The 21,782-nt window shown below is 32.0% G+C and overlaps 1 protein-coding gene across 2 annotated transcripts in view; it reads left to right on the plus strand.

Moving 5' to 3' along the window:
* grb14 (growth factor receptor-bound protein 14) overlaps positions 1 to 21,782 on the plus strand; it is an 80,336-nt gene that overhangs the window by 34,069 nt on the left and 24,485 nt on the right. Inside the window, exons 1-2 of one of the 2 annotated variants that reach the window (XM_073845782.1) lie at positions 14,059 to 14,193; positions 17,375 to 17,531. In XM_073845782.1, coding sequence (XP_073701883.1) covers positions 14,119 to 14,193; positions 17,375 to 17,531 — 232 coding nt within the window. In that variant the 5' untranslated portion in view covers positions 14,059 to 14,118. Of the gene's footprint in view, positions 1 to 14,058; positions 14,194 to 17,374; positions 17,532 to 21,782 lie in introns of those variants that run through there. The other variant, XM_073845781.1, reaches the window with a different exon arrangement.

Consider the following 21,782-nt stretch of genomic DNA (forward strand, 5'->3'; position numbering starts at 1 on the left):
TAAATTAGCTTAGTAGTTTTATTTATTTATTTATTTACTTTCCAGTCTTATAAATTAGCTCCCAATGTTTTATTTTGATTCCCAATCAGTCAGTCATTAATTTTATTTATTTATTTACTAGTCTTTCATATTAGCACTAATTGTTTTTATTATTTATTTACTTTTTAAAGTAGTTTTAATTCGATTTGTTTGTTTGTATGTTTAGTTTATTAGTTTGTTTACTAGTCTTTCAAATGAGCTCCAATTGTTTTTATTATTTATTTACCTTTTAAAGTTGTTTTAATTAGATTTATTTGTTTGTTTATATGTTTAGTTTATCAGTTTATTTACTACTCTTTCAAATGAGCTCCAATTGTTTTTATTATTTATTTACCTTTTAAAGTTGTTTTAATTAGATTTGTTTGTTTGTATGTTTAGTTTATTAGTTTGTTTACTAGTCTTTTCAAATTAGCTCCAATTGTTTGTTTGCTTGCTGTACTTGGCATCTGGATCTAAATTTGACCTGCGACATGAGATCAGTTTGTCAGTATTTAGTTCACTGAAAGAAGAAAAACATCTTTGCGTGTCCTGATGTGGATATTCATATGAAAGAAGTTGTGTTTGGCGTCTGATTAGGAGTCTGAATCAATGCGTCCTCTCAGCGGGGGATTTCTGCGCTCTAAAAGCGTCGTGCCCCGAGGGCCTCGGTTAACCCTACAACACTAGGGTTGTAATGTGACCAAATAACTTAATGTTCGCAGAGCCAAAAATAGTTTTTGTCATCCTCAGCTCTTTAATAGCAGACGGTCTGCAGTGGAGGTCACATCATTGCCTTTTCGAGGGAAGTCTACGGTTTTGCCGTGAGATAACGTTCGTTTTTTCCCTGACCTCCCTGATGTACTAACTATACTCCTTTATGCGGCTATTTTATCAGGAGTTTTTATTAGAATAGGGAGCTTTTTCTGCCGGGAAAAAAACACTGAGTGAGTTCCCAAGGCCACAGAAGGATGAGTCTAGAGGAGGACGCATCTCACGCCAAGTCTCACACGGACGTTGTCCCTGTACGGAAGGCAGTCTTATTGTAGATTTAAAAGAGCAAACATTAACGTTCGCTAACTTCTAAAGCTGTTTATTAACAAGAAACGTCACTCAGAAAATCTGAAGAGTACGGAAGAGATCAACAGTATGAATTTCCACACCAGAAGAGTCACGTTGCCCGCTATCACGCCTCTCTGCCTGCCAAAAAGGGTACGGACGTTTATTATTTGTGTTTTTTACAGAAACATTACTTTAATTGATTGCAGGAGATGATTTAGAGGTGTTTGACAAGGACGAACAATAACATTCTGTATTTTCTCAGTGAAGTGGCTGGAAATTGCGGTTACAGAGCAGCTTTTTGTTTCTTTTCTGGCTTTATTTTCACCTCCTTAGAGCTGTGAAGGGGAAAAAAAAATAAAACAAAATCTTGGATGGTCATCTGACCGTCAGTCATGATTGTTGTATAACTTCGGTGGACACTTTCAGTGAAAAGTTTGGAAATGTGTTATCTTCCTAATTTTGTTGAAAAGTAAATTAATATAATATAATATAATATAATATAATATAATATAATATAATATAATATAATATAATTTTCAGAGAAAAGCTTAGAAATATGCAAGAGATTATCTTCCTAATTTTGTTCAAAATTAAAATAATTTTTTTTAATATAGTATAATATAATACAATATATGTATTTATCATTTTGAATTTCATATTATTTGTATGTGATATAAATCATTTGAATGTAAAATTAATAGTATTAATAATATTGTTGTCCATCATTGATTATATCATTTTAACATTTTATATATATATATATATATATATATATATATATATATATATATATATATATATATATATGATATAATACATATTATATAAATGTACTACTTTATTTATATATATATAAATATACACACATATGTGACCCTGGACCACCAGTCTTAAGTCGCTGGGGTATATTTGTAGCAATAGCCAAAAATACATAGATTTTTCTTTTATGTCAAAAATCATTAGGAAATTAAGTAAAGATCATGTTCCTTGAAGATTTTTTGTAAAATTCCTACTGTAAACCTACCAAAATGTAATTTTTGATTAGTAATATGCATTGTTAAGAACCTAATTTGGACAACTTTAAAGGTGTTTTTCTCAGTATTTTGATTTTTTGCACCCTCAGATTCCAGATTTTCAAATAGACGTATCTCGGCCAAATATTGTCCTATCCTAACAAACTATACATCAATAGAAAGCTTATTTATTGAGCTTTCATATGATGTATATATCTCAGTTTTGTAAAATTTAACCTTATGACTGGTTTTGTGGTCCAGGGTCACATATATAATGTATATATAATGTTACAATGTTACAATGATGGCCAACAATATTATTAATATGATATGATAATATATAATAATTGTATTAGTATATTTATATATTATGTATCATATAATATCATATAATCATATAATATCATATAATACATTTATGTATTTATAAAATATATTTTATTAGTAAGTGACATAAATAATTTGTATGTAATATAAATACAAAATATTGTTGTCTATCATTTGTTTATATATATATATATATATATATATATATATATATACGTGTGTGTGTGTGTGTGTGTGTGTGTGTGTGTGTGTGTGTGTGTGTGTGTGTAGGTGTGTGTGTGTGTGTGTGTGTGTGTGTGTGTGTGTGTCTATACATTTTTAGGTAACTTTACAATGTATTAATAAGTTTTAATAAATAAATTAAATATTAAAGTTAATATAATAAGTTAAATATTAAAAAGTTTTAATTATATTTTCAGACATTACGTAATTATAAAATAAATATTTTTATTTTATATATTAATATAATAATTTATTCATTTTATATTATATTTTAGGTCATTTTACAACACAAAATACTGTTATTTAAAATATGAATTTATTTGACATAGAAATGTTTGGAAAAATGACATTCTCATTTTTCCAAATTGTATTACTTCAGTTTTAATGACTTTATATGTGAAAAAGTAAGGTTTGTGTGTTCAACATTTAGACTGGCTGTGTATGTCTCCTGCTAATTTATGTAACTTTCTCATACTTGGTTTTTGATTGTTTTCAAAACATGCTAGTAAAAAGAAACTCATTTGTATCCAAAACTATGAAGTTAAATTTGTGTCAAAAGTTTTCACCGTCTATCATAGTCTCAGCTTGGCAACATTCCCCAGCAAATCACTTTTGGAAGCAGATCCAGTTCTTTGCAGATAATAGCCTGTTTTATACAAACCCAATGCATTTCTTTTTTACATGTGGAATATAGAGCAGCATTCTAGCCGCTCTAAACACCTGTAAATGTCACTGGCAGGGAATTCAGATCTCCTCATCGTTGTTGTCATCTCCGTATCCACTGCCAAAAGACATACTCCCGGCGCTCAGTCGAACAGGCTAATGCCCCACTGAGATCTGTTAAACAATGGCCTGACTGTAGTTTGCAGCCCAAAATACTGCAAATCTGACAGCTTGTGGAAAAACTTGTCTGGAAGTGCTCTTGGAAAAGTCACGGTGATAAAATGACATTTGTGCGAGAGCTGAGGAAAGGTCAAGCACAATGCTGGAGGTTTGTTAACATGCTGTCAGCGGCTCTCTGAAAGTCTTCATATGCAGGATTGTGGAAGGCAATAGTTTCATAGCTCTTATGATACTTGCCAAGTATGTTACTTGCAAGTGATTTTACTACACTCTTAAAAATAAAGGTGCTTTAAAGGGTTCTTCAAGCGATGCCATGGAAGAACCATTTTTGGTTCCACAAATAACCATTCAGTCAAAGGTTCTTTAAAGAACCATCTCTTTCTTACCTTTTTATAATCTGAAGAACCTTCTTTCCCCACGAATATATATATATATAGAGCTCGCAAAATTTCTGGTAGCCCTTCGGGCAGGTACTCTTCAGATTTTGGTAGCCCGAAAATTAATTTAATTAGCCCAAATAAAAAAATACCTTTTTTTTTTTTTTTTTTTAATATAGAAAATCAGATCGGAGTCTAATCAAAAATGTTTTTAATACACAAATATAAACAAATATCAATGAAGTAATTTTATTTCATTATATTTATTTCATTTAGTGTATCTGCAGAATTTTTAAATATTAATTTAAAGCAATTCATAACCATTTTTAAGATCTGCAAAAGTAAAATAAATGGTAATGGGATTGGACAATGTAAAGTAAAATATTAAGCCATAAAATGGCATGATTTAAAATTCAGATACAGTTTCACACAAAAACAAAATATGTTACACTATGGCATTTCATCCTTTCTATAATTAAAAGGGATAAATTGAGTATATAATTTATTATATTCATTTAAGACATAAATATTACTGTACTTGTTTAGATTTTTAGAAGGCACCTTAACTTTTTACATTTATAATTTATATGTATTTGCTGCATAAAAACATGGATCGATAATTGCAATCATTTGACCATAAACAGCTGAAAAAAATGTATTGGAAATGAAAAATGAATTCTCTGTCACGAGGGGATGTTTTAGGAGCGCTGAAATATTACGGTTTCCATGGTAACAGCTGTACACAAAGCAGCATTAATGCAGTTTTACTTACCCACCTCTACCCACCTCTACTTACTGTAAAGGTTATTGCACACTGAGTCCGAATTTTTCGAACATTAAAATATAAATACGAGCTCAAGTTATGTCAGTCACGTTTGCGCACTGCCTCCGAAATCTTCGTCAGTCATGAAAAAAATGGATCAGTTTCAATGTTTTGTATTTTTCACATCCATAGCAAACATTTTTAGACCGTACAAGCGAACGCCAAAATCCAGAATTGTGTCTGACAAGTTGATACATTTCATTTCACAGCATAAAGCACTGTAAAGGTCCTTGTACACTTAGTTCACCGAAATTAGTGGCCTTAATATGTGGCTTCAGCAATGCTAGTTGAAATCCTGGGGCCAGATTCACGAAACATTCTTAAGAAGAATTTTCTTCTTAACTGCCATTTTCTTCTTATTTTTTAAAATAAGAAAAAAGTTAAGAATATTTTGTATTCCCAAAAAAATCGTCTTAAGAATATTCTTATCTTTTAACTTAAGATTGTTCTTAAGACAAAAATTAAGAAAATTCAAATTCTTGAAAAGAATCTACTTAAAAACCATCGTAAATAACTTCTTAAAGTTAGGATAGCCAGAGACTTGTCTTAAATCCCAAACAGTTAGAATTATTTAATTAATTTATTGGGTTATTTCAAATTGACTGTTATATTAAAGCATTGCAACACTACTAGCTACATATAATACATATTAGGACTATTATTAGAGATGAGCACGAGTTCGCTGAAGTGAAAGCAATGACTGATAATGTAAACAATGATCGGTCATGATTAGCCTATGAATGACCCTACTTTTTGCCGACATCAAAACTTAGTAGCAACTCTACAAAATCGAGTCAGATAGGGAGATTTAATTAAACATTTTTTTTTATTTACTTGGCCTATAAATACGCCATAATCTTTGGCCGTATTTAGCGCATATGTGCAGGACGCGTTTGCTGCAGCAGCGCACACACATAACGTTCATTCGGACGAGGGAACAAAAATGCTTAAGACAGACTCTTTAAAAGTAACGGTTCAAAAACACGGCGCATTAAAAACATGAAGCCGAGCGTCAGTTAAGGTCGTGACGAAAATGTGCGTGCTTATGATTATAATCTGCAGAAACCGCAAAAAAGATGTTGAAGTGTTTATAAATGCGTCTTCAGCCATGTATTCACTCAGATAGATGTATTTTTTTTCTTAAGAAAGAAATTAAGATGTTCTTAAGAACATATTTGAGAATTTCTTAAGATTTTTTCAAGAATTGCACTTAAGTACATTCTTACGAACTTCTTAGAATTTATCTTAAGAAATTTCTTAATTTATTTCTTAAGAAGATATTCGTAAACTTTAAATCACCAGGGATAATCCCTCAGTTTATTAATAAGGAGGTGCGCATAAAAAGTATTCTCTTATTCCTCTCTATATCTTATAATTGGATGGACCTGTGTGTTCTTGCTTTTTCTCTTTTTAAGAAGAGTGTGAACAACAAAATCATCCTCGCTGCTTGAAGATTCCATTTTGTATTGTTTTGCGTTTTTTTCCGCAACGGATGAATTAATACGCATCGGACTCAGTGTGCATGGTTTCTGTGCATGACGAATTTTTAGGATTACAAATACGAAAAAAATTCCGGACTCAGTGTGCAATGACCTTAACTCAGTAGCTGGGTTGTTTCATCAGAGACAGGCTCAACCCAGCAGTTGGGTAAAAAAATAACCCAATATTTAATATCCCAATAAAGTGACCCAGCAGCTTAGTTACAGTAAAACTACCCAGCACTTGGGTAAAAAATATTAAAAACAACCCATTAAAATGACCCAACAAGCTAAACCCTGCATCTGGGTTAAGGATCTTGTGGTCTGATTTCTGGTTCTGATTTGGTTTGAGTCGAGACGGCTTTATGTGAACTCTTTACTCAGTGACTTTCAGTTGTATTTTTAAAAGTTGAATTATTTTTAACTTGTCATGCTGCCTTTGAAACTCTCTCTTGACACGCTGTGTGCATGACTTTGCAGCTTATTTGCATAAAGTTAAACTCAGCTCAACTTTGTCGCATTTCCAAAGGTTGCTGTCACTTATGCTACTCTAATAGCAAACTGTCATTGAAAATGTATAGAATAATATAATATAATATAATATAATATAATAAATATTATTTATGTATTTGTTTGTTTGTTTTATAAGTAAAAATATATTACAAAAAATGAAAATGATTGACTTCTGGTACTTTTGTCACTGCAAACTGCTGTCAGTGTCAAAACACCTTGTTGCATACAATATATACATCAGTGTTATTTTAGAATCACTCACATGCTGTGTTAAAAGTATACATCCCCCTTCAGATCCTGGAAAATGTTAATTATTTGACCAAAATAAGAGGGATCATACAAAATGCATGTTATTTATTATTTAGTACTGACCTGAATAAGAGAAAATAAGTTGAATTTATAAAATGTACCCTGTTCAAATGTTTACATACACTTGATTTTTTAATCCTGTGTTGTTACCTGAATAATCCACAGCTGTGTTTTTTTGTTGTTGTTGTTGTTTAGTGATAGTTGTTCATGAGTCCATTCTTTGTCCCGAACTGTTAAACTGCCTTCTGTTCTTCAGAAACATCCTTTAGGTCCCACAAATTCTTCAAATTCAAACACTCACTGATGCTCAAGAAGGAAAAACCATGCATTAAAACCCGGGGGTGAAAACTTTTGAACAGAATGGAGATGTGTACATTTGTCTTATTTTGCTTAAATATCTTTTTTTTTTTCATTTAGTACTGCCCTTCAGAGATTACAGAAGATAGTTAAATTTTTCCCAGAAGACAAAATAATTCAAATTTACCCTGATCTTCAAATTCAAAAAGTTTTCACCCCCCGGTTCTTAATGCATGGTTTTTCCTTCTGGAGCATCAGTGAGTGTTTGAACCTTCTGTAATAGTTGCATATGAGTCTCTCAGTTGTCCTCAGTGTGAAAAGATGAATCTCAAAATCATACAGTCATTGTTGGAAAGGGTTCAAATACACAAAAATGCTGGAAAACCAAACAATTTGCAGGATCTGAAGGATTTCAGCAAGCAGAACAGCAGGCAGTTTAACTGTTCTGGACAAACAAGGGACTCATGAACAACTATCACAAAGCAAAAAAACACTGTGGATCATTCAGGTAACAACACAGTATTGAAAATCAAAACTTTTGATCCGGATTCAACTATTATTTTCTCTTGTGGACTACTTGTAAATATCTTATTCAGGTCAGTACTAAAAAAAAACAATTACATGAATTTTGTATGATCCCTCTTATTTTGGTAAAATAATTAACATTTGGCAGATTCTGAAAGTAGGGGGTGTAAACTTTTTTACCTCAACTGTACAGTGACAATCATATATGTTTACCTGTACATGCATCAGAAATGGAAAAGATGTGTGAATTGATTGATACAAATGAGATGGCATGGAGGGATAATGGATGGAAGGTAGATATTAAACTTGGGTGTTTCAGAGCAGTTCAAGGTTCATTAAGGCTGGTGAACTGGACTTTATGTTCTTGTCCTTGAGCCAGAGAGTCTCATGCTGTCTTTAGTCATGTCACAATATTTATGAGTTGAGCGCACATTAACCACTTGACGATCACAATCACTAGTAAGCAACCCAGACGTCAGTTAACACCATAAAGCCTTTCACTTTGAATATGCAAATTTCAAAGGCCTCTAAATGATCAACATGAACATTTTTGCTTGTAAACTTAAAATAGACATTTGTAAATGATTTTGTGATGTAACTGTGCTGGTGTGCTATTACAGAATGAAAAGAAATTCAGTTTTAGTCCAATTAAACAAATATTTCACCCAAAAATGAAAATTTGCTGAAGCTATACTCACCCTCAGGGCCATCCAAGATGTGGACGAGTTTGTTTCTTCATGGGAATAGATTTGGATCCTCTGTAGTGAATGGGTGCCGTCAGAATGAGAGTCTAAACAGCTGATAAAAAACATCACAATAATCCACACCACTCCAGTCCATCAGTTAACATCTTGAGAAGACAAAAGCTGTGTGTTTGAAGAAACAAAGCCATCATTAAGATGTTTTTAAATTCAAAATATCAGTCCTCTATCCATAATATTCGTTTCCCCAGTGAAAAAGTCATCTTGTCTGAATCAAAACAGTCCAAACCAGCTCTTAACAAATTTGTGAGTTGATTTTGATGTGGGAATACAAAAGGAGATAAACTTTTTCACTGGGAAAAAAGTGTTATTATGATTTATATATGGGTGTTTTGGCCAGAAGCAATGGTTTGAAGTTAAAAACATCTTAAGGGGAGACACTTCAGGCAGTTTTTTAATGCATCTGTCAAGTCTGAGATTTTTGGCTTTTTGTTTTTTTATAAAGTGTTTTTTCAGACTAGTGGAAAGAAAACATCCAAAAGACATTGTTAAGTGTTTCTTTTATAGCACTTTATCTATTTGTGTCAATAGATTTCAATCACAATACATCTTTTTAAAGGCAGTGTCTCACCTTAATGATAGATTTGCTTTTTACAAACATTTTTTGGTTTCACAATATGTTAACTGATGGACTGAATTCAATAGCAAATGCCTTTAATGCGAGAGTTCTGCAGGTGAATAGGGTAAAAAAAAAATATATATATATTATTTATCTTACTTACCCAGTTGATTAATTACACTGACAGTTGCAAACATTTTTTGTATTACAAGTTTTCTAAAATGTTAGGTTTAAAAATGCAAACGAGGCATTGTTTAATTAAATATGCGCTAATTTGCACACATTTCTAGTACAAAAATCTAAACGCTGGATCAAGTCAGTTTTAAAATTCTAGTTTATTATTTTTGACATATTAGAGTCAACTCATTTTGATACTCCATAATTCAGAAAAAAACTTTGAACAGACAGAAAACCATGCATTTATTTATTTATTTATTTATTTTTACCAATTTTTGGTAAAATTTTTTTAGTAAAATGTTGTATAAAATCAAACTAATTATATATGAACAAATCCCTCTGTAAAAACCATCAGGATATAGACAGGAATAAAAATGTCAAGTCTGGTGTGTGTAAGTGCTACTGAAGTGGAGATTTATGGCTCAGTGTAGGAGAAAAAACTCATTTTAAGAAAACAGCCTTTGAAAATATGTATTTTAATTGAAATCTATTGACACAAATAGATAAAGTGCTCTAAAAGAAACACTTAACAGTGTCTTTTGGGTGTTTTCTTTCCACTAGTCTGAAAAAGCAAAAAGCCCAAAATCTCAAATTTGACAGGTGCATGAAAAAAACAACATTTTCTTTTCAAACATCCAGCAGATTTATCCAATGTATTTAAATATCACATTTCCTCTTGTAGTGCATTGTGCCGGCCACTTTTTAACTTCACCGTCCATTACTCATTTACCTTTGAGGACTGTTTATATTTACTCTGATAAGGGTGTTGTAAGAACCCTGCTTGTTTTATTACCTTGTGACTTTAGCAGGTTAGGTGTGGTAAATGCTTGTCAGGGAGATTTATAGAGCCCATCTTTGCGAGGGGTTTTCCTCCTCCTTCTCTCTGTCTTTTTTGTGTCTTGTAGGTCTCTCTTACTGATTAAACAGTGGATCGTTTACCTCATTTGGAGATGATGTCACTGCGGGAGGCTGTGATTGGCTGAAAGGCTCGCTAACCCCGGCCCTGCTGGGGAGCACTGACCTCCTTTTCCTCTCTGAAAGAGGACTGGCGTGTCCTCCCTACCAATCTGCCTTTCACACACACTCCCTCAACCCCCATCTATCGCTCTTCCCATATACCTTACAGGGTCATTCCTGCTCCGCAGACCCTTTTAACTCTGGAACTTTGAAGAAATTGATATGCTTATGCTTTGAGAAAAGGGTATATTAGACTTTATTATGACTATTGTTTACAAGAAAATGCTTTTACCTTTTGACATTTTGATGTTATGAAGCTGATTTGGTGCATTTGATCAGACAAGATGGAGCACAAACAGATTCATTGAAAAGGCTTATTGATATTCGTGCTGTTGTTTTCCCACCGTAATGATGTCACTTCCTGGAGAATGATGTCAATTTTGGAACCGTTTTTGGTAGTTGAAATGATTTTGTGAAAGACGGACAGAATGGAAATTGAGGACACATGGAAAAACTTTTAAATTGATTATCAATCGAAAGAATATGCCACCCTAAAAAGAAATTTTGAGTGGAAAGGAAAAAATGAATCCTTGTGTTCTGTGTCTGCTGTTCTGTCATTATTTATTCACCCTCAGGTAGAACCTCTATGCTGTTATTTTTTCATGCGGACCTCTCCATGCAACATTGATTGTGACTCCAAAAAAAACACACACACACAAAGAAGCATCTTAAAAGTGGCATAAGGATATAATAAAAGTAGTCTGTGCGGCTTGTGAGTTTTATTCCAAATCTTCTGAAGTCATGTGACAAAATTTTGAGACATTGAGACACCAGCTTCAGCAAATGTTGTCATCGTGATGTAAAAACTGTTTAAGATAGTTTTTTAATAAATTAAATAAAATTTAAATAAAGGAAAAAATAAATAGATTTACTTTAAAAAATTGGACTTTATTTCGTACTAAAATTACTACATGTAAAACTGAAAATTGGACTTTATTTTGTACCAAAATTATTACATGTAAAACTGAAAAACAGAAATAAATTAAAGCTAAATACAAATGTTTTTTATAAAACTAATAAAAATGACAAAATCATAAAAATAGCTCAATAATTCAAATCTAAACTGAAATTAAGTGAAATCTGAGCAGAATATTCAGAATATTAATAAGCAAAAAATGGAAATAAATTAAGGATAAATAGAAATATTTTTTAAAAGTCCAAAACTAATAAAAATGAAAAAAAGCTACATTACTAAAACCTAAACTAAAATTTAATTAAATCTGAGCATTAAATGTGAAATTTAGGATAATTCAGAATAGTAATAACTGAAAAACAGACATAAATTAAGGCTAAATAGAAATATTTGTAAAAAATAAATAAAACTAATACAAATGTTAAAGTAATAAAAATAGCAAAATTAATAAAACTGAAACTGAAATTAAATGAAATCTGAACACATGAAATTTAAAGTTCTGAATAGTAATAACTGAAAAACAGACATAAATTAAAGCTAAATTTAAATATATATTTTTAATAAAAATCTAAAAGTAAAAAAAATTTACAAAATCATAAAAATAGCAAAGTAAAGTAAAAACTGGAAAGCATAAATAAAATAACCCTAAATAGAAATGTTATAATGAATTAAAAAACGAATAAAAAAATGAAATCTGAACACATGTAAAATTTAAGATAATGAATTAGTGAAATAAATGAATAAGTTAAATCTAAATAGAAATATATAGTTTTATATATTATATTATAACTAATAAAAATGACAAAATCATAAAAATAGCACAATTGTTAAAAACTAAAATGAAATTAAACAAAATCTAAACATATAAAAATGTAAGACAATTCAAAATAGTAATAACTGAAAAACAGAAATAAATGAAAGCAAATTTAAACATGAAAAAAATAATAAAAATGTTAAAAATAATAAAAAAAGCAGAATTACTAAGACCAAAAATTAAATTGAAAGAAATATAAACATGGAAATATTAAATAATTCTGAATAGTAATAACTGAAAAACATAAATAAATTAAAGCTATTGAATTATTTGTAAAAAATAAAAAAAACAGAAAAATTGCTAAATAAAAGCATAAATAAATTAAAGCTAAACAGAATTTTAAAAAATAAAAGTAAACTTAAAAAAATTGCAAATTTACTAAAACCTAAACTGAAATTAAATGAAATCTGAACATATGATTTAATGTAATGTAAAATAATTCAGAACAGTAATAACTGAAAAACAGAAATAAATTAAAGTTAAATAGAAATATTTGTAAAAATAAAATTAGAAACATTGTAGAAATATTTGCAAAAACTAATAAAAAAGACAAAACCAAAAAATAGCAAAATTAAAAACAGGAATAAACTTAAAAATAAAAACTAATACAAATGAAAAAATGGCTAAGTTACTAAAACCTGAACTAAAATTAAATAAAATCTGAATTATAATAAAATTCTGAATTATAATAACTAAAAGAAAATGAAGGCTGAACAGAAAACTAAGAATAGTAAAAAGAAATTTGGTAATTAAACTAAATCTAAAATACAAAAATATATATTTTTAATTAAAATTACCAAAAATGTAAAACTGAATAATAAAAATAAAGCTAAATAAAAAACAATAACTAATCAAACTGACAAAAGCATATAACAAAATGACTAAAACAAAATTAATACATTAATTTTTTTATTAAAATATAAATTAAAAAAATATATATATAAAATAAAAAATATATATATAATAATAACATTTAAATAAACTGAAAATATGTTGTTTGACATAATTCTGTATGCACTGTACCTGTAATGTTGTGATGAAATTGAACAAACAAATATGATTTCATGACTTTCATGCTGAGGACATGAAAACCTCCCACCTATCAGAAGTGTCACTCACTTTCTAGCTCCCTCTCCCCCTCCATCCTTCAGTCCTAAAACCTAATTAAACATACATTACTAAAACCTAAACTAAAATTAAATTAAATCTGAACATTAAATCTGAAATTTAGGATAATTCATAATAATAATAACTTAAGCAATAATAAGTAATAACTGAAAAACAGACATAAATTAAGGCTAAATAGAAAAAAAAAATATATAAAACTAATACAAATGTTAAAATAAAAAAAATAGCAAAATTAATCAAACCGAAACAGAAATTAAATGAAATCTGAACACATGAAATTTAAAGTTCAGAATAGTAATAACTGAAAAACAGACATAAATTAAAGCTAAGTTAAAATATATATTTTTAATGAAAATCTAAAAGTAAAAAAAAAATTACAAAATCATAAAAATAGCAAAAATGCGAGAATGTAAGATAAATCAGACTAGTAAAAACTGGAAAGCATAAATAAATTAACCCTAAATAGAATTGTTATAATGAATTAAAAAACGAATCAAAATGAAATCTGAACACATGTCAAATTTAAGATAATGAATAAGTTTCTAGCTCCCTCTCGCCCTCCACCCTTTAGTCCGGGGTTGACCCGTCGGGTCTCGCGTTTAACTAGAGGTTTTCTAATTGCTTGCTGGGATTTATGCGAAGGGCAGGGGCCTGTCAAGCCTGTGTGAATAGGTAGGTGGGGCAAATCTTGTGACTTTTTTGCCTCCCTCCCCCTCCGGTGTGTGTGCGCGCAGGGGGGCAGACGAGCGGGACTCACCCCCGCCGGATAAACGGTGGCAGGTGATTGGACAAAACCATGGTGACATGCAGCAGCGGAGGCTGCACTGAGCCGCTCTCTCTAATTACCTCATTTGAGCTTGGCTGCAGACGGAAAGAGAGAGAGAAGCTCGCTGCTCCCCACCAGATACTTGCGTTTATGTTTTACGTTCTCTCAACTCTTGAGAAATGCTGTGCACTCAGACCTACATAAGCTGCAGAGCTTGTCCCAAATCGCAGCCTTGCCTGCCGCCCAGCACAGGGGTAAGTTACTTCCAAACAGCAATTTTTGCGTTTGTGTCTTTTGAAATCGATGCAATCTGGGATCGTTTGAGAACGATTCGAGGTGATAAATGAAACTCTAAGGTTTCGGAGATGATATTGAGTTTCTGCATATGAGGTGTAGCAGGGAACTAAAGCGCTGATGAAAGGAAACATTCAGGCTGTCTGCATTTGAATGAACGGGTTGTTGCATATAGGACATGATGTCAAATGTAGTTCTTGTGGGACGATAAAGGAGTGTCACTGTGTCTGATAAAATGGCAGTGGGACATAAACTTGCATGGAAAAACAGGGTTGTGTTCTGAATAGCATACTAGCTTTCTGGTCTGTTGCTGCAGTATAGTATGTGATTAATTTGATCTACAGTACTAGATATGCTAAAAGGTTCAGTATGCAACAGAGCTTATGTGGGTCCCACAATGCAATGTGCTTGATTTGACCTTTCGTTTGCAGTATGATGAATGAACTTTAAGTATCATCAGCCTTTTTAAACATCTCTTTCCTGCTAAAAATTCACATATGTGACCCTGGACCACAAAACCAGTCTTAAGTAGCTCAGGCATAGTTGTTGCAGTAGTTGAAAATACATTGTATGGGTCAAAATTATCGATTAATCATTAGGATATTAAGTAAAGATTATGTTCCATGAAGATATTTTGTAAATTTTCTACTGTAAATATATTGAAACTTCATTTTTGATTAATAATATGCATTGCTTAGAACTTCACTTGGACAACGTTGAAGGCGATTTTCTCAATATTTAGATTTTTTGCACCCTCAGATTCCAGATTGTTCAGCTTTCAAATAATGTATAAATCTCAATTTCGAAAAATTGACCGTTATGACTGGTTTTGTGGTCCAGGGTCACATATTTACACATAACTGAGTATTTCTCAAATAATTGAATATTTCTCAAATATTTTTCTATGCAATATTTAAAAATGAGATCATGTGGCTGCGACTGTTAAAATGTATTTTATGTAATAATAATTACAATTGCATTTAAATACAGTACAGTTCAAAAGTTTGGGGTCAGTATTTTATTTTCAAAGAAATTAATACTTTTATTCAGCAAGGATGCATTAAATTTGTCAAAGTGACAAATAAAGACACTTTTAATGTTACAAAAGATTTTTATTTCAAATAAATGCTGTTTAAATGCAAATAAAGACTTCTTTTGAACTTTGTGTTCAACAAAGAATCATAACAAATATCAGTTTCCACAAACAAAAAAAAAAGTTTTCAACATTAATAATAGAAATGTTTATTGAGCAGCAAATCAGAATATTAGAATGATTTCTAAAGGATCATGTGACACTAAAGACTGGAGTAATAATGCTGGAAATTCAGGTTTGCATCACAGGAAGAAAATATATTACAAAATATATTACAAAAGAAAATTGTAAAAATATTTCACAATTTTTTTATGATTTTACCATATTTTTTTAACAAATGTATGCAGGCATGATAAACAAAATAGTTTATTTCAAAAATATTTTTAAAATTGTACCAACCTCGAACTTTTGAATTTAATTTTATTTATGTATGTAAAAGATTAGTTTACTTCCAGAATAAAAATGTCCTGATAACTTACTCACCCCCATGTTATCCAAGATGTTCATGTCTTTCTTTCTTCAGTTGAAAAAGAAATGAACATTTGTGAGGAAAACATTCCAGGATTTTTCTCCATATAACAAACTTCAAGGGGAGCCAACAGGTTGAATGCAGTTTCAATGCAGCTTCAAAGGGCTCCACACAATCCCAGACGAAGAATAAGGGTCTTATGTAGTGAAATGATCAGCCATTTTCTAAAAAAAAAAAAAGGTATGTTCTTTTTAACCACAAATGCTCATCTTGCACTGACCTCAAGCATTATGTAGTCACATTGGAAAGGTTACTTATGACGCAAGCAGAAGTGCCAAACAGAAGAAAGTCAAACACCCTTTACAAAAAAGGTAAAATGATTTTGAAGTTGGAGGAGAAAATGACAATGAGTTTTTCATCCTACCCTACGTTTTTGAACCAGAGTGCACAGATGCATGACCTTTCCAAATTATTATGTAATGTGTGACTTCATAGACACGCATCGCAGAGCTAGTGCAAGACGAGCGTTTGTGGTTAAAAAGAACATACTTTTTGTTTTGTTTTTTTTAGAAAATGACTGAATGTTTCACTATATAAGACCCTTATTTTTCGTCTGGGATCGTGTGGAGCCCTTTGAAGCTGCATTGAAACTGCAATTTGGACCTTCAACCTGTTTGCTTCCACTGAAGTGCACTATATAGAGATAAATCCTGGAATTTTATTCCTTTATTCCTTTTCTTTTTGAGGTCATCAGGGGTCATCAGATGCCCTTTTTCCACAAGTTCATATGATACTTTAGGGTCTCAATGAAAAGTCTCTAATATACTTTGGTTAAAAATGTTCAATAGTAGTGTAAAAAAACACCCTTTTACCTTGTAAAAATCTGCTCCGCAAAATATCAGCTCATTTTATCGCATTGGCCCCTTTAAATGCAAATGAGCTCTGCTCGCCCCGCCCCACCCCTCTCTGCTGAGTTATTACGAGCTGTAATGTTTACTTTAGCTTTAGCGAAACTTGCCAACAAGCACATTATTAAGAAAGGCAATTTGCAAAGATGCATAAAAACCCTTATACTCACTTCTGCTGTGGGTGAAGCTGCATCTGGAACGATTCACACGAACATAGATGCATATGTAGATCGGGATCAGCGCTTTCCTTTTAAAAACGAAAGTAACGTTATCCTCTGCGTCTTAAGTGGCTCAGATGTCGGGAGTAAATGACTACTGCTATGTTCATTGTTACATCCAACAACAGAACACCTCAATCGCTCAATTAGAGCCTTCCTCTGCACCTGAGTCACACAATGGCGATCGTATTCGGACGGTTTCAGATGAGAATGACCTGATTTTAAAAAGGGAATATTACTTTTAAAGATTAAAAAAAATACCACTGGGTGGATTTTTATCATTGTAGGGTGGTTGTGTACACAAACTGCCAACACACATGAATGTTCAAACAACATGTAAAAGTGAGTTTTGCATCCGATGACCCCATTAAATAGTAAGCAGTAAGCTAGTATTTGATTTTGAATGCAGCCAAAGCCTCTTTCTGTATTCATTTATTTCTTGCTGTGTTGCAGGTAATCAAAGTGTACAGTGAAGACAACACCAGCCGTGCAGTGGAGGTGCCCAGTGACATCACTGCCCGGGACATATGCCAGCTGTTCATCCTGAAGAACCACTGCATTGATGACCACAGCTGGACCCTGTTTGAGCAGATCCCACATCTGAGTATTGGTAAGCTTCTCAACAAACATCTCAACAAGTTAAATCTGCAGCTTAAACAATGCAACATATGGATAATCTGAATATTTTAGTATGTCTTCACCAAATATAATGCAGTCAAGGTCATATGAAAAAAAAAAAGTCTTTATTTAATTTAAACGGATGTACAATCTTATCCTATAAAGGGCGTGTCATAAAAGTGTGTTATGTATTCTATACTGTAAGTTTTCTGAAGCATGTTATTCACTTAAAATCTTGACATCCACCTCAGTGTTATTTAGCATTATTTATATACTAAAAACAATATTTGTTTGTAATTTAATAGATTCAGTTAACAATAAGAAAACTGATCCACCCTAACTCTAACTTTTCTTGGAGCACCGATGAGAGTTCACAAAAGAGTTGAATCTTTTTAATGAATCAGTTGATGAGTTCACAAGACCTGAGTCTGAATGATTCATTCATGAGTCAATTAGTCTCATAGTTCCAGCTAGATCAGAACTGATTCAGATGCATTATTTAAACACAGGCTTTGCATGAGGTTTCCGTCTGCTCACATTCACGTCCTGGGGTTAAAGACGCCACCTGCATTATTTATCTTCTCAGTAACCTGAGTCTCATTGCAGGAGTTTCAGTGCTAGTGCAAACACTTGGCAGGATCTCCATGCAGAACAGGTTATTCCCTAATGATTGAAACCAGAGAATTGTTGTGATTTTTAATATTGAAGTCATTTTAATGCACTTTTAATTGGGCCAATAACTTTCCTAACGATGCTGTCTTTGATTGCGCTGTGGTCAATTTGAATGTGGGATATTACTATTTTGATATCTCTGATGGAAAATGTTGTATGCAGAGAGAATTGCTGTTGTTTAATAATCAACAAAGAAACAATGACGATTTACAGAGGAAAAATAATGCCATGAAGTGCTAGAATTTGTTCAGAGAGGATAATTTACTCATCTGTTTATGCACACATTTGCTAAACAGGTTTTATTACATTTTTAATTTTTATTTTAAAGTTGAAATTGTAAATAATAAAATTGACAATGAGTTGCTATGAACAAATATTTTTTCCCCATTACTTAAGTTTGCAATTTTTGCCAAGTTGATTTTAAAGTTATTTTAATATAATTAAAGTTACAATTACTTGCACAGCTAATTTTATTATACTTAAAACTTTATGGCAGCAACTCGAGTCAAATTTTGAAGTTGAAGTTGGTGATTTTTTTTTTATATTGCTTAATTTTATGACTAAAATTTCTTCTGCTCACCAAGCCTGCATTTATTTGATCCAAAAAACAGCAAAATCAATTGTGAAATATTTTTACTATTTAAAATAACTGCTTTCTATTTGAATATATTTTATATATATATATAAAAATGTAAATATATATATATATATATATATATAAATGATTAATTTTACTAAGCAAGGATGCTTGAAATTGATCAAAATTGATGATAAAGACATTTATAATGTTACAAAAGATTTCTATTTCTGATAAATGCTGTTCTTCTAAACTTTCTATTCATCAAAGAAACCTGAAAAAATTCTACTCAGCTGTTTACAACATAATACTAATTTTAATAAATGTGTTTGAGCAGCAAATCAGAATATTTGAATGATTTCTGAAGGCTGGAGTTATGCTAAAAATGCAGCTTTGAAATCACAGGAATAAATTCAATTTGAAAATATATTCAAAAAGAAAACAGTTATTTCAAATAGTAAAAATATTTTAAAAATTTACAGTTTGGAACTTTGGAACAAATAAATGCAGGCTTGGTGAGCAGAAGTAGGATAAAAAAAACTTTTGACTGGTACTGTATTTTTTTTCTTTTATTTATTTTTTATTATAAACTTGGAAATTATTGTCTTTTAAGCCATTACACAAATAATATTTTCTAAATTTCATTATTAACATAAATATTGAGATATAATGAATGCCATCAAAAATTCATAATGTCATTTCTCGCCCATCTCCAAGTGAAATTCAAGAGAACAGCATGGAGATGACATATACATATATGTATACATATGCAATTGCTCCGTTGGTCAAAGCCAATGCAAACAGATCTGAAAAAGATCTGTCTGAAAACTGCTGTAACGCTATGGGAATTAATTAGTATGAAATAACAGTAGTCTCCCTCTTCCAGATGGCTGCTTCTAAACAGATGCTTTCCATTTAGTCATTAAACATGCATTTAGGCTTGCAGGAGCTGAATAATATTTAATGATAAAGTGGAATAACGAGCTCCCCCACACATCACTCTCATTACTATTGAAGGTTGCTCATTATCAAGGCATAATTTTTGAAAGGAGTGTTAATAATTAATCTGTCAAGCCCATGGTGCAGTGGGATGGTGAAACAAACGAGGGCAGTAAAATCTCATATTAATAAATACTTGTTCAGACTCTAGATTCTGATTGGATAAGCCATCTTCAAAGCTGACACACACCTGTAACTGCATGTTAGATATTAATACAGCAAGTTGCGACAGTATATTACTTGCAAACCATTGCCAGTGTATAAGTCTCATCAAATGTTTACACCCCCCTTTCAGAATCTGCAAAATGTTAATTATTATACCAAAATAAGAGGGATCATACAAAATGCATGTTGTTTATTTAGTACTGACCTGAATAAGATATTATACATAAAAGATATGTTTACATATAGTCCACAAGAGGAAATAATCGTTGAATTGATTAAAATGATCCTGTTCAAAAGCTTACATCCCCTTGATTCTAATACTATGTTATTACCTGAATGATCCACAGCTGTGTTTTTTGTTTAGTGGTAGTTGTTCATAAGTTCCTTGTTTGTCCTGAACAGTTAAACTGCCTGCTGTTCTTCAGAAAAATTCTCCAGGTCCCACATATTCTTTGTTTTTTCAGCATTTGAGTGTATTTACCCTTTCCAGCAATGACTGTATGATTTTGAGATTCATCTTTTCACACTGAGGACAACTGAGGGACTCATATTGCAGAAGGTTTAAACGCTCACTGATGCTCACTGATGCTATCATATTTTTTTCATTTAGTACTGCCCTTCAGAGGCTACAGAAGATGTTACATGTTTCCCAGATGACAAAATTAGTTAAATTTACCCATATCTTAAAATTCAGTAAGTTTTCACCCCCAGCCCTTAAAGGATAACTGTTGCCAAAATGCAACCTGGGCTGTTTTTTTTTTTTACTGTAAACGAGACAACCTTATATCTAAAAGCATAATTACGACAAACGAGCCGTTTTTGAGATTGACCGTGATTTAGTTTTGTGGTCAGTGGCCGGTGAATGGGAGTACTAGGGGCATACATTTGAGCACTAAGAAGACTCGACACACCATGAAACTTTGCTCGAAGTATCGTCTGGTTCTGGGTCACATGAACTCGAGCATTGAGAACATTGTTCGTGTACACAGAGTTTACTAAAAAGTAACAACACTTTTTGAACAACTCACTTACACTGTTTGGGTTTCCGCTGGCGGCTGTCTTGCCAGTCAAGAAGTGTCGATCTCCGAATGCGAATGAATGGACTCCATAGGACGAAATATTAGGCTTATATGAGGCTCTTTTTACAACTAGAAGTTTAATATTGTTTTTCACTTGCGACAAAACAACGAATTATATGGAAATATGCTTTAAGAGCTATCCTTCCTCGCATTCGGAGATCGACACCTCTTGACTGGCAAGACGGCCGCGAGCGGAAACTCAAGCAGTGAAAGTGAGTTGTTCAAAACCTTTATTTTTAGTTAACTCTGTGTACACGAACAATGTTCTCAATGCTCGAGTTCATGTGTGGAGACCCAGGCGATACTTCGAGCAAAGTGTCATGGTGTGTCGAGCCTTCTTAGTGTTGTAAAAATATCGATTTTGATGCGCTCAAATGTATGCCCCTAGTATTCCCATTCACCGGCCACTGACCACAAAACTAAATCACGGTCAATCTCAAAAACGGCTTGTTTGTCGTAATTATGCTTTTAGATATAAGTGTGTCTCGTTTACAGTAAAAAAAAAAAAACAGCCTTTAATGCATGTTTTTTTTTTTTGCTGAAGCATCAGTGAGTGTTTGAACCTTCTGTAATAGCTGCATATGAGTCCCTCAGTTGTCCTCAGTGTGAAAAAATAGATCTCAAAATCATACAGTCATTGTTTGAAAGGGTTCAAATGCTGGAAAATGCTGGAATTTGTGGGACCTGAAGGATTTTTCTGAAGAACAGCAGGCAGTTTAATTGTTCCAGACAAACAAGGGACTCATGAACA

Source organism: Garra rufa, chromosome 8 (genome assembly GCF_049309525.1).
Source record: "Garra rufa chromosome 8, GarRuf1.0, whole genome shotgun sequence".
NCBI lineage: Eukaryota > Metazoa > Chordata > Actinopteri > Cypriniformes > Cyprinidae > Garra > Garra rufa.